This window comes from Tigriopus californicus, chromosome 7, assembly GCF_007210705.1.
Source record: "Tigriopus californicus strain San Diego chromosome 7, Tcal_SD_v2.1, whole genome shotgun sequence".
In the NCBI taxonomy this organism is placed as follows: Eukaryota; Metazoa; Arthropoda; class Copepoda; order Harpacticoida; family Harpacticidae; genus Tigriopus; species Tigriopus californicus.
The window spans coordinates 6,497,291-6,510,796 of NC_081446.1; the positions used below are offsets into that span (position 1 = coordinate 6,497,291).

The following is a 13,506-nucleotide window of genomic DNA, read 5'->3' on the forward strand; positions in this document are numbered from 1 at the left end:
CCTTTAAAAATCCCAATTAAAGAAACCAAAACTTTCAGTGGTGACAGTACATAAAAGAGTTGCTGATACATGGATGGCATGATGGTTGAAATTTATCACGGACTTAGCGAACATATAAGATAGGTTTTTTCCTCTTTGACCACTTTATGGTGGAGTTAGCTTTTGAAACTTCTCTGATTTTCTTAGGGCAATGATATAATTAGGGGAAAAATTTGCTTTGATAATGGCAATTTCATTAATTTTCGGATTTCGCTAACTGCCTCTTAAACAGTTTTTTACCTTGTCACACTTGTGACGTTGAGCTTTTACCCGCTCATTCTTGACTTTTGACAATATCGGGCTTTCAAATCATTCCATACAATTTCAAATGCCAGATGAAACAATGATGTTGATTATTCTCACAACCTAATATCTATTTCCTCAAATAAGAACTGGCAATCTCTGAACCAAGCAATCTAAACCTACTTGGCACAAGCAGTCATACAGTAGTATATTGGCATAGCGTCCGGTTTCCATTTTGCCATCCTTGGTTCGATTCCTGGCAAGCCAAGCCTTTTTGCAGTATTTAAATCATAGCCTTCGAGAATCCAGGCTAGTAAGAACAATGAAGTCCACCTCTCTTCTTTCTCGCGCTCCTTCATTGTTCAATTTGCTGCCCTCAAATATGCGTACATAGGTCGTATGCACGTAGGCACTGATCTAGTAGCAGGATTTAAGTCAGACTTGGACAAGTTTTTGACGAAAATTCCTGATCAACCATATATTCAAGGGTTAGCCAGATCAGCAACAACTAATTCGTTGGTCGATCAAATAATATATATAAATAGATAAATATCTCGTCTTGAACTGCTGGGATTCCAATCCCAGCAGCAGTAAGGAAGTCCGCAAAGGAAAAAAAAGTAGGCTAACCTGCGTTCATTCCCGATAGTGAGTTAAGAACTAATGCTGGTTGCGATGAGGGAGTGGGAATATATCTTCATTGGGACACCCGTTACCTAAAGATGCATAAAGCTTCTGTACCATCACCAAGGTCTCTTGCACACTTTAGGAGACAAGTAATTTTTGGTGCCGTTCGCAGTCCACATCTCTAGAAGTCCATGGATTGAACAAAGCACTTTCTTCAGGTTTTGAAAAAGCATTTGCTGAAAAAGGAACGGTTAAACTAGCAAAGATAAGTCCAAAAACTGTTTTTTCAAGCGTTACGGTGTGAATGTTGTGAATGTTATTGAGTAAAAATGTTGCATTTATTGAGTAACAATGTTCAGTGTTAATTGAACAATTTCTTTTAATTATAAATGACCTGGAACTGTAATTTAATCCCTTAACAAAGAGTTATTAAGCCCCAAAAGTTCTGGTGACCTCCTAAAACATTGCGATGACGTCATCTCCTTTTTGTGCTTCAATGTCCCGTTCCATTCGGTTCGAAATCGTTCGAAAGTCAGATGCTGAGAAGACCACCTAGGTTGCGTGAAACTTTTCAATGACTTGCCGGAGAAGCAGGAAAAGCGAAAAAGTCCCATATCACAAGGAATGCTAGACCTCCTGACTAGTGGACTCTAGTCCCATTTCGTGATCTCTAGTTCCGCTCAGGACAGAGGGTAAGAATTGATCATTGCTTCTTGTATTTGTTGATATTTAACAATTGTTAATTATTAAAGCTATATGGACCTTTCCAATATGCCAGCCCTGGCTCGCTACCAGGCTAGCCGAGTTCAAGATGTTTGCGATATTTAGATTATAGCATTAGTTACTGCTTTAACAGCTTAAATGGGCGCACCTGCGGTCATTCCAGAGGGTGAAGTAATAATTAATGATGGCTGTGACAACGAATCGGGTGTATCCCTCAATTGGGACACCCAAAATCAGATGGCAGGCCAAGCGAGAGAGCTACCATCTGTCTTCGTAACCAACCAACCAACCAACAGACAATATGGCCCGTATAAAGCATGGTATAAGACATTACAAACGATCCTTAGGGACTTGCGGGCTAAACCAAACTTACGTCAGCAATTATGGCATTCAGCGACCTAGTTGGTCATTTCCGAAAGTAAGTTGATAATGGGAAAAACAAGTCTGACGTGGAGCGATAATATCCCTATTTTGTGAACAAAATCCATTCAGAATACAGCTTTTAACCCTCATTAATTGTATGGTATCAATAAGAGAAGTTCGCATTACATGTCTTTAACTTTATTTATACGCGAATAAAAACCATGTAACAGAAGCTTAAGTACATCGGGTGATGGCTTTTTGATGCCTGGGCCAAACTAGTTAGTGCGATCGATACTGATAAATAAGACAAATTCGTTCTGCCTCATTGCATTAACAAATCTTGCGTAGCTTGGCCTTTGTTCGAAGAGGTTGGTTCGTCCAAGACCAGAAGGTTTTCAATCGCTTCAGCTGTTTCCTTGGCCAAATTAGCCACTTGTTCATTATCAGTTCCAGAAGACCGAATGAAAGTATTTTCCCCGGGTCGTCGAAGCGGAGTCGACGTTAAAGATCGAGCTCGCTTGGGCTTGAAGATGTAGCCGAGGCCTTGGAGAAACAGCTTGACGGCCTCGGCTACTTTGCCCGATTGCTCCTCTAATATCATTGCCGCATCCTGAATCTTCATCCATGTGCACTTGTTGGGTTGAAGTCGACCATTGAAAGCCACAGTGGCCTCAACGTGTGGGGAATGGTCGCCTGTCATATTGATCACTGGAACCTTCAAGGTTCGTGTTGCCCCGTATAATGCTTTCCCATTGGAGGAGTTGATTTCGCGTGCCAGATTCAGATCGGTCCTTTGCATGTAGGATTGAAGAAGCAGACAGAGATTTCTTGAATTGACATCGCAAGAGAAATGCCTCTTAAAAATGGATGCTAGAGACACTGTATCCAAGGACCTGCTATCGCTATCCGACTTCCCTAGATGGTACCTACAACGGGAACGATCAAAGACCCAGTTAAATACGCACTTAGACATTTCATTTAAAAAAGCAGAGCCCATACTAACCAAAGAAGATATTCGATGACGCTGTCTGGCAAGGAAAACGTAGCGTTTGACTTTTTCAGATTTTTGATGTTGACTTTATGATATACCCACTCCAACCATCCAGCGCTTTGCGAGTTGCAGTTTATCAAGATCAAACCATCTACCATGGTAGGCCTTCGATGGGCAAAGCGAACCATGACATTCGCACCAAGGCCAACACCAAATCCAACGCAATGGGGAATGCCGTAGTAATGGAGAATGTATTCAACCTGAAATGTCACAGGGAAATAATGACGATGAAAATCTAGGAAAGGAGCTTTGGCATTGGTTGGCAAATTTGCTTTGTTCTATTTGGTTCTCCGGTGTATAATCTGGGATGATTGCATCTTCGGCTCTAAAGGCTTCCAATTTGGTGAGCTACAGTATCGATAATCAATGTTCTTTCCTCATGGTAATTAATATGCTCATCCAAAGATGAGCCTAGGTGATTATGAGACTCCTGCTTAATTAATGAGTTTACCTGCTCGGAGAGCTCATCCAAGGACGGGAATGTGTAGTCTTCTGGGAGATCGGGAGCGCCATTTTCTTGTCCAGGAGCAGTAATATGGTAGACACAAAAACTATCGAGCACAGCCAGCATCGATTCCGAGTTGAAAAACGTCTGGAATGACAAGGAACAATTGGAACACGACGTTCGAGTAATTCAATGAATTAACAGCTCCGCAGCTACTGGCAATTCATAGAACGTCTGGCTCACGTGAAAATTTGACAAGTAGTTTAGTGCGATATCATGATATGTGAAAATTGCCGGCTTTCTTGGATCGCCTTGACGGGCCACCAAAATCATTCCCGTAGCAGTTTGAACCATTTCCTCCACAGGTTTGGCGGCACCTTCCTCCATACATCCCGGGATGTTTCTGGATAATAAAGGCCTAGATCCACTCATGGATCCACTGATGTTGTTCAAGCTTGGACATGAACCCAATTCCGAATAGGTCTTTGTCGTTTGGAGTCTGAGACTATGTGCTACCTGGAACAACAAGATGAAACACCACTTGATTACTATAATGCGTAGGTTACAAAAGTGACAGCCAAAGAAAGTAATTAACTCTGCCAGACCCGATGAGACGCAATAAATAGCGAGCAGGCACTTCCCAAGAAAAAAAGCAGCCATCAAAAGGATTCCGTGAACAGAATTTCCCTATTAGGAGTTCAGTCTTCCGTGGTCATGTTGGAGATTACTTGGTTCTGACATGCCACAGAGATTATATCATCAGTAAAAGTCTCATCGTACATACTGAGCACTGAGCTGAGCGCATTTCTCCAACTAATATGGGAGAAAAGGGTTCCTTCATATTTGCTAGGCGCACATACTTGCTTGGATCGATCTTACCACCATCTCAACATAACGGTGCATGTATGTACGATTGTATGTACGTACATGTTCGATAGTATTGAAGACCAGTCAGTCACAAACCATAAGTATTGTACATAGCTATAGGATAGGGCAGCCCTTTTCTCACTTTCGGTGCTCATATTGTCCGACTGTTGTACAATAGAAGCATTCGTATAAAGTAATAAATGGTCTCCTTGACACATAGAATGTCCGGCCAGAAGTGGAGTGGTTTATAAGGGTACTCTTCGTGCTTCTGAGCTATGAACCGTAATGGTCGACATTTCCCGCGGTTATTGATCATTACGTCGTGATAAAGTCTTGGCCGCTGCATTCATCTATTTCATGCCAACTTGACGGTGGTGACTGTGGCAGGGGCAGGGGCAGGGGCAGGGACAGGGACAGGGACGGTAGCGGTAGCGGCTAGATGGTAGATGGAACTGCGAATTGAGCCCAACTCGGGCTAGATCCCACTCCCGAATCAAGTTGAGATCGGCTAACCTTCACTGTTTCCTTTTGAGTAAGCTTTTGAGGGAGCGTACGAATATGATAGGGTAATTGGTTTGAGGCACTCGTCAACTGGATTGATTGCATAATCAAGTACAATCTTTATCACTCAAACGTTGAATTGGGCAACCCGCAAATGAAGGAACTAACAAGACGCATCAGCGTCCCATTCATGCGGAACTTGCTAAAAAATGGGAAAAAATCAATCGAAATCAAGTGCCTCGATTTTGGTTAAGGTAGCTTAGATCCATGTCCCACTGATGTAAAAAGTTATTGGACTAACTTTGGTTTGGTTTAGCAATGTACACACAATTTTCCATACCTTGAACTAGAATGCTCAAAGAAAATTAAACGAACCGAAACATACAATCATATTGAATTGTTTAATCATAGCTAGAGAAACTAGCCAAAAGTGCATTAAAAAATCCGTTTTACGTACAATACAATGAAGATAGTATGCTCTAAAACCTAAATATGCATTGAAGAAGCTCTAAGTATCCAAAAAATGCATAAAGCTGGCGAAAAATCTGCAGAAATTGCTCAAAGATAAAGAAATGAGGCAAAGATCGATCAAATACTTTGAAATTGAAAAACCAAATTCCGTTACATTACCACTTGATTGCGCTTGTGAACTTCAGTTAAGTTCATCCCTTCAATTCAGTCATAAGCATTGAGCAATTGCATTGACAATCGAAAGAACAAATGACCAGTGGCCTAACTTGATCACAAGCCCATTGAATTTTACTTATGTTTTCTTCTTTTCTATTGATGAGTGGCAGGGGTGGTTGGAGGGATGACTTCACATTTTTGCTATAACAATTGTCATTATTCGCCACCAGATTGGTTCTTTGTTTGTGAGTGGTGTTAACTTTTAAAGACTTTTTTACAGAAGGTCAGGGACGAGAATTTTATCTGGTACCTTTCTTTTACTACCTTACCTTATATTACCCTACCCTACCCTACCTTACCTTACTCATCCGACGGCAGGATTTGAACCCACGTCGTTTGTGACAAAGATTTTTATCTTGTGCTGCCAACTCAGCTGGCACTCAGCTAGACTTTCTCCATTGGATAATTCTTTTCTCCTCCACCCACAGCCAAAACATGCATGAAAATATACGAAAAACAAACAAATATGTTTCGTCTGCAAGTTAACTTGTGTTATTGCACGAAACGGATAACGCATATTTTGGTCGCCTCTAGCCATAGCCAAGTATTCCAAAAAGTGTTTTATGAATTGTCCGCCACAGAGCACACACAACCCACTCCAACTAGAGCTTTGTGTGTCCTGTATCAGTAAACATGCATTGTTTTTTGATCCAGGAAACCGAGATGCCCCTCCCCCCAGCCAACCACGACCTCAATTTCTATTAAGTGGTTTACTTTACTACACGGCTTGGTAAATGCTCATTTTTAGACGACAATCGTCTCCGTTTCCTTTGTGGGTCCAAAACGTCCACGAACTGTCAGGTTCTATACAAATAATCTATGGCTTCTTTTTTGTCGTGACCGATTGGCACTGGCCAATCGCTCACAGCCCTTTCCGTAGATTTGAACCAAGAGCCTTTGGAACCATGATCCGCAACTGTTCCATTTGATAACAAACTAACTTGATTACGAATGGATAACAAGGGCTGAGGCAGATTCAGTTTGTGCAATAAGTTGGATGGTAATTTCGGGTCGGGATATCGGGAAATGAGCAACGGAATGAATGAATAACGAGAGAGACCTAGGAGGAAGCCTGAATTTATTCTAGCTTACCCGGCTCGACACGTTCGACTTGAACTTTGGTAAGGAGAATGTAACCTCGGTTGAGGCGTCGTGGCTCTCTCCTGTGAAGTTGCCATTGCCAATGGAATTATGTTCAGAATCTGTGGGACTGGTGGCAATCAGATTCTTCTCATCCTCGCCTTCGCCCTTGCGTTTGGTCCGTGGGCTCGAAACAGTTGTGACAACAGCGGCCCCAGCTCGTCTCATCACACTTGGACTTATGAACATTGTGTTCCAATTGTGCGTAACACAATAAGTAGAGAGAGAGGAAAAGGATATCGGACGGATTGGATTTCTTGAGAGAAGGCACTCAACTCACATGAAGGAGAATCATCACAGACGACATGATGGCATTGTCATTGTTTAGAGAGCAATTGGACCCCAACGGTTCCACTTGTGAGCTGTATCAACTTTTATGAAATACTCGCCTGAAGGATGAAAATGGTTAGCTATAAAGAATAGCAACAAAAACAACACCAACAAGCTCGCAGGAAAAAGCTCAAGTGTTTTCAAAGTTTCCAAGTTTGCCAGGCAACTGGCTTTGGGACGTTTCAGTTGTCCTTCTCAGTTGGTCCGTTCTTCTGTCTTCCTTGGGTTCGTTCATTCGTTGTTGTTCGTTGCTCACCGCTCGCACAAGTGGACCACACACAAAAGGAAGAAAGAGAACACCGCGGATGGATGGATGGAGTGGCGACTCACTGACTGACTGACTGACTGACTGAACGAAGGAACGAAGGAACGCGAAGGAACGAAGAAGCATGGAACAGACAGACCGACGAGAGGGAGGAAGGAAGCAAGGAAGGAAGGACTCCAATGACTCTTAGTGGTAGAAGCAGCTGCAAGCCGTGTAAAAGGACGACGAACAGGGACAAACAACGACGAGGACGGAGACGACGAGGACGGTGGAGACTGATGATGATATCGGCTCTCTCGAATCCTACCTTGTCAACTCAGGAGGGGTATTTCACCCCAAGGAAAACGTAAGAGCCTGGTGTCAGGCCGTTCACTCATCGCTTGTGAATGAGGAGCACAGTTGAGGGCTATCATGGGCTCATCCACTCGGCTGATGGACATTGGGGCAACTAACCAGCAGCGCCGATGGAAAGGAGCAGTACCCCGGGGTTAGTTTGATCCACCTTTACGGAGAGGGAACGAACAATTGCATGCTTCGAGTCGAGCAAAATACAATCATCCTTGGTGACGGTCCATTGAAACCACTAGAACGCGTTTCCGGACAGAGGATCCGTGAACCAATGAATCCCGATGAGAGAGAACATATTTACAGTACAGACATGTATGGTGCAGGTCAAATCACCGATGTCGTTTGTTTTTGTTTCGAGGTCCAGCCGTTACTGTACCTGCCTGGGAATTGATCAACATGAATGACCCCCGCTCTCATTGGACACAGTCTTGTTCTCCGGTGTTCCACGTTTTGGGACTTGACTTAATTATGAATGAATGGGACCTTCTTGTTCGACGAAAGAGTCCCCTTTCCACAAGACCTGCTGACTTTCTTTTCAGTGAATCATGTTCTATGCATCGGGATCGAAACCGGCTTCCAGCTTACTCACACAAAAGTGGTGGTAGTGGTTGTGGTGGTTGTGACGATAGCAGACAAGTCGCACAGTACTGCAGTAGCATGACAAAGAGAAGGCACCAAAAAGATTTTTTTTTCCTAATACCTGGCCTTAGCCAAACAATCTCCATGAACAAGCAGAAGGCTCACAATTCCTTACGAATTCTGCGTAGAATTTATGAGAAAGCTGTGAAACTTCACAAACACTCCTTCTTCCAAGAGGATCATCTACCCACTGTCGTTTATACATACCTATGTGTTCTTCACGGCGCAGAGTCAAAGGAAGGAACGCTTCAGCTCACTCTCGAGGCTTAGATCTAATTCCATATGTCTTATGGATGAATGGCATTATAGTTGAAGAAGAGCCTCATCCTCATTTCAAGACCAATGTCTGGCCTTACAATGAGACCGTGCGTGCATCATGAACAGGGAACATTATCATCTCACTTTTCTGGCCTAGTTCTTGGGGAGGGAACGATCTACTTAAATATCTCAGCAGAATATCTTAAAGAACACTCAAAGAGGAAGCGAACAAGCGAGACGAACTCTGAAACAGTTGGCCTTCAAAGACCATTCGAGTCTTGGAAACGTTCGATCCATCCAATTCCATTCCACTCACTTCTTCCAACTGCTCATTCAAGAACCTTGAACTTGAGAAGAGGCCCATATTTGCTAGCCATGAAATTTTAGACCTTTCATCTTTAGGAATATCTTTGACCAAGCGAGCAACAGAACTCGGGGAGCTTTTACAACCCCCAAAAAGCATCAAATTCTGGGCCACTCTTTCCAGATGATGCCAAGATCGTTGGAACAAAAGATCTGGCACCACTTTGATTTGACATGTGAGGAGCGAGAAGGAACGATGATGTAGCTTTCCATCGACATCATTCAATGTTTGTCTTGATCTGTATTTCCATAGTGAACCCATCAGTCAAGCTTTGGAACATGCACCTCGCTCAGAAAATTGAGCTATGGGACAATTTACAACACTGTTGTTTCAGGGGATATTAGAATCGTCTTGAATAGAATATCGACATTTTGGCCACCCTTTTAGGTTAATGGTGAAACTTTCCCCGTGATCGAGCTGGGCTGGCTAGCTTTTTTTTGCAAACTTGATAAATCCCCATCGGAAGCAAGACAAAGTTGAAGCTAATGGAAAGTTGAGGTCACCGAACGATTTCCTCAAACCAAAGTGGAACAATATATGTTTTGCAATAGAACACTTGCCGGAGTAACTTGACACCAAAGCTTTCCAACTCCAGGACTTCTGCAACGATGGACTGAGTCTGTGTTCAGAGAATTCAGGACTTGATTAAATGCTTCCAGTTAAAACAGAGCCGAACTCTAAACTGACCGTTGCCAATTTCAAGGTAGACATTTTTTTTCCTCTAAAACTCGGTTGGGTTTTATCACAATTGAAAAAGACAAGCTGAGGAAACAATCAATATAAGTAGTGATGCTAGGCAACGGGTATTTTAATTTTTTTTCGGTAAGTATGTAGAACAAAATTAATCTTGCCCTTTTCAGGCAGGTGTGTACAACAATTGAGACAACAATGGTTTGTGTTGTTGAAATATTGTCAATGTTTTCGTTCTTGTTGGGCATAATATCCTATTACACAGGAGGACTTGAAAGGTGACCCTGCCAAAGTACTACCGTATTGAAACGAGGTCGAAACATTGGAGGAAGAATTGAGGTCACATGGTTTGGGGACTATCCAAATATCAAGAAAAAAGACACGCCTGTAGACACCAGATGGTAGAAAAGGCCAAAGTTTGTCCTTGAAGCACTTAAGGACATGATTCACTTAAGTCAGAATTCTCTACACCCGGACTTTCCATCTCCCATCTTCTGGAATACTTAATCCTACAATTAACCCTTGGCTGCTTTGCCAACTAGCTTAATTTTGAAAGCCCTTTGAAACTGAAAGTCCAATTCTATCGGAGGATAAAGTTAAGATCCCTAAAAATGAACGCAAGCCATTTCAAGACAATGAAAGTGACTTTCTAAACAACAGATAACGTACAGCCTTATTGGTGGATTTGACAGACTTTCAAAGCCCTGACGTACGCACGGTGATAAACAATCATTCCATAATAAGATAGACCCAATCAACTGATTCTGCAACCAAAAAAAAAACGATTCTTCTTGGGTACTGTAAATGATACTATAACCTTGGAGAGAATCGAACAAGGATAGAAATTATCAGGATCCATTCCAACCGAGAATGATTTGTCTTTACTTGAACCTTGACATTTGAATTTCTTCTTCTTCAATTCAATTTGGATCATCGTAAGACCTGCTTTATTGTCTCGCACGCAGTACAGTCTTTCTACTTTATTTGTAAATTCCAAGTGACAGAACTAGTTCTCACTCTAACTCCAATTCAGATTTTGTCTGTACTTCACTTAAAAATCGATCGCCAATTCAACTAACAAGTTACTTACTCTTTCATATTGACACCTTTGCTGATAACGTAAACATAAATGAGCTCCATCAATCGCCTGCCCCGTCCGTTGCATGATCTACGAGGATGGCAAAATCTCTTTTGAAGGGATTAAATTATGAATGAAATGCCCGAGGAAAGTTAAAAAGCGCCTTTACTTGGCGTTTATCCCAGAGACTAAACATTCCCCCAAGGAAACCTGATCTCCATTGATTGGAATGACTGACGACACATTCAAAGCATGTGCTTTAGCAGATAACTAGTATGCCCTGAAGAGGTTAAACTTGATTACTAAAAGCGACACGCTAATAGATAAGAATGATGGATCAAAAGAGCCCTTCACCAATGTGGAAGCCATTGAAGAGGAAAAGAGGTGAACAGAAACTTTAAAAAGAACCTCAGAAACCGGGCCTTTACAGTAATTTGAGTGACGTTTTATATGTACTTCCAAGAGTGTACAAGTCAACCAATAATCAATTAGCATGCTTCCTTTTGATTTTGAAAATGATTTGTAGGACAATCCCAATTTAGTGTCCCACGGTAAAAAAAAAAAAAAAAAAANGGTAAAAAAAAAAAAAAAAAAGAAATTGCTCTTTTTGCGGATTTATTTTCTACCGCTGGGAATTTATTTCCCATACATTTTGAAACGTTTTTCTATTCAGTGGTGGTTATTTAAAACTGAGAAACCTCCACCTATCAGCCAACACCACTTCGTTAATACAAATTTTGAAAAAGGTCAGATAACAGATCAAATTTACAAAAACGATTGAGTTGTTAGATTTTAATGCATAATTTCAGGTCAGAGAACAAATATCCAAAATTGAAGCCAATCCCCTTATTTGGTCATGAAAGGTTTCGGTTCAATCATAAAACTTCCAAATTTGAATGATTAGCATGTAGCACAGCTTCTGTTTTTTCCCATTGAGTGTATACATTCAAGAAGCTTTGGATGATTTTCATATCTACTTCAATTGAGGCTCATTCAAGAAATAGAATTGTCCGTGTTCTCTCCGATTTGTTTGATTTTTATCATTTTTTATCATTTAACTGCAAACCTGTTAGTCAACTTAAAATATTTGTTGACAATCTAGAAGTCGTTTGGTTCCCTTGCTGTGTCATATTCTTAGATATGGGCTTTATCCTTCGTTTAACTCCTTCCTCGCTTTAAATAGTTTTTAACCAGCCATCACAACATCAAACCAACAACAAACCCTGATTGGTGTCCTAATTAATCAAGGCAGGTTTTTTGAAAGCCCCCAAAAAGAGCGGCGAAATGCTCATGAAATTCATTTGACTTCAAAATAAAATAGCTCAATATTGTGACTAATTCTTGTTTTCGTCCGGGATGTTACCCATTCCGTCGAATGGAGGCAATATCTTATTGTAGGTGGTAAGCTCTTTACAAACCCACATGCAACACTATTGCGGTTCTGTGGCTTTGGTTGCATTCATAGCTCCATAAATTTCATTTACTTTTGGAAAGGGTGAGCGAGCAAAGATGAAAACTCATACAGCGAGACAGTGATAAAATATTCATTCTTAATGCATATGGATTCTCAATCTGGATACGGTGGAACTTGAAAGGAGTTCCGATTTGTATGGCAGCCATAAAAAATATTCGCACAAAAATCAAAGCTCAATTCAATGGGGCCTTACCTCTTCCATAGCGATGCTCGGCTAATATGGGTAGTACTACATACGTTTTCATCAATATTCCACCACTTTGAGAAACTAATAGTTATCGTTGTGAAATCCTAACCGAGTTGATCAAAAGGCGTTCCTGATCAGCTGTCATTGACAGTCAAGCAAGGCACAGTGCGTCCGACCAACTACGAGGGTGAGTTCGTTCATTTAATGGAAGGCCCCTTTTTGGCCTAGTGGCCCCTGGCACAAGGTATTTTCGTTGGAGTACACCTCATTCTAGAACCTTATGGAAGGGATGGATGAAATGCAGTTGCCTGCTTCACAGAGACAGAGAACAAGAACAACGACGTAACGTAGCACCTACCTTCATCCATCCACTGAGACCAGCCAACACTCTGCAAAGGTACTTGAGTTGTTGTCAGCACGACCTGACAACGCTCTCAGCTCAGGTTAGAGGACCCTAACTGCTTATACCCGTTGGACAACACATACCTACATACATATGCTTGAGCAAAAACGGGCACGCTCAAAGGGGGATCCCCGTAGACAAGTTTCTAGCTTAAAACTGCGTCCCTTTTCAGTACTTGGGGTTTGGGGATGGACAACGCAGACATGTTTTTCTACCTGAAGGCTGTTTTGAAACTCGAGGTACACTCATGAATCCGACAAGCTCAAAATAAGCATTGGATGAATTACGTCATATTTGGCGGGTACACCAAGCCGAGGCCTGTTCAAGGGTTTCCAGCAATGATATCAAATTGGTTTTGGATCCTCAAAGAGTTAACCCATTGAGAAACTGTTTCCTTGGATGAAAATGTTTCTGGATACTCTTCGTTTCTTAGTGTTCACTTTTTGTCCAAGTATCTTCAAATAGTTGTGTCGAATGTTGAGAAAAGCTGTCTTCGAATATTTAGGGCGTTTGTAATTCTCACCCTTTGCATTGATCCAATTGAGAATGACACCGGAGGAAGTGTTTTGTAGTTGGGGGATCTCTTTGACAGTAGGGGGTAAAGTTCCCATTTTGAGTTTCTTTGATCTCGTGTCAATAATTTCACTAGGGTGGTTAGTTGTTCGTAAATGTTTGAAATAAGGTTGCACTGATCCATGTTTGGTGGTGGAATTCATAGACTCATGGGCTATGTGAAGCCCATGGGATGGGAAACAGCTGGCCAAACTGAACTTTGTCTCCTAAATCA

At 41.7% G+C, this 13,506-nt stretch overlaps 1 protein-coding gene across 4 annotated transcripts; it reads right to left on the bottom strand.

The window, feature by feature from the left end:
* Window positions 1–2,174: 2,174 nt before the first annotated feature.
* Window positions 2,175–13,486, bottom strand: LOC131884381 (protein NDRG3-like). 4 transcript variants are annotated; one of them, XM_059232138.1, is made up of 5 exons: window positions 13,243–13,486; window positions 3,732–4,004; window positions 3,495–3,635; window positions 2,996–3,243; window positions 2,175–2,918 (listed from the first exon to the last, which is right to left on the bottom strand). In XM_059232138.1, the coding sequence occupies exons 1-5, from the start codon at window positions 13,414–13,416 to the stop codon at window positions 2,315–2,317; spliced, it is 1,440 nt and encodes a 479-aa protein (XP_059088121.1). In that variant the 5' UTR covers window positions 13,417–13,486; the 3' UTR covers window positions 2,175–2,314. The 4 variants fall into 4 exon arrangements, with proteins under 4 accessions (XP_059088121.1, XP_059088123.1, XP_059088120.1 ...); XM_059232140.1 differs by lacking the exon at window positions 13,243–13,486 and adding an exon at window positions 12,323–12,697; XM_059232137.1 differs by lacking the exon at window positions 13,243–13,486 and adding an exon at window positions 6,636–8,404.
* Between the last annotated feature and the right edge of the window lie 20 nt (window positions 13,487–13,506).

Bases quoted from the DNA above. Each gene is read 5' to 3' on its own strand.
- LOC131884381 (XM_059232137.1), bottom strand. From the start codon at position 6,872: ATGTTCATAAGTCCAAGTGTGATGAGACGAGCTGGGGCCGCTGTTGTC. The intron at 3,244-3,494 runs GTAAACTCATTA...GTGACATTTCAG, and splicing joins TGGATGAGCTCTCCGAGCAG to GTTGAATACATTCTCCATTA. The intron at 2,919-2,995 runs GTTAGTATGGGC...TTCCCGTTGTAG, and splicing joins GTCATCGAATATCTTCTTTG to GTACCATCTAGGGAAGTCGG.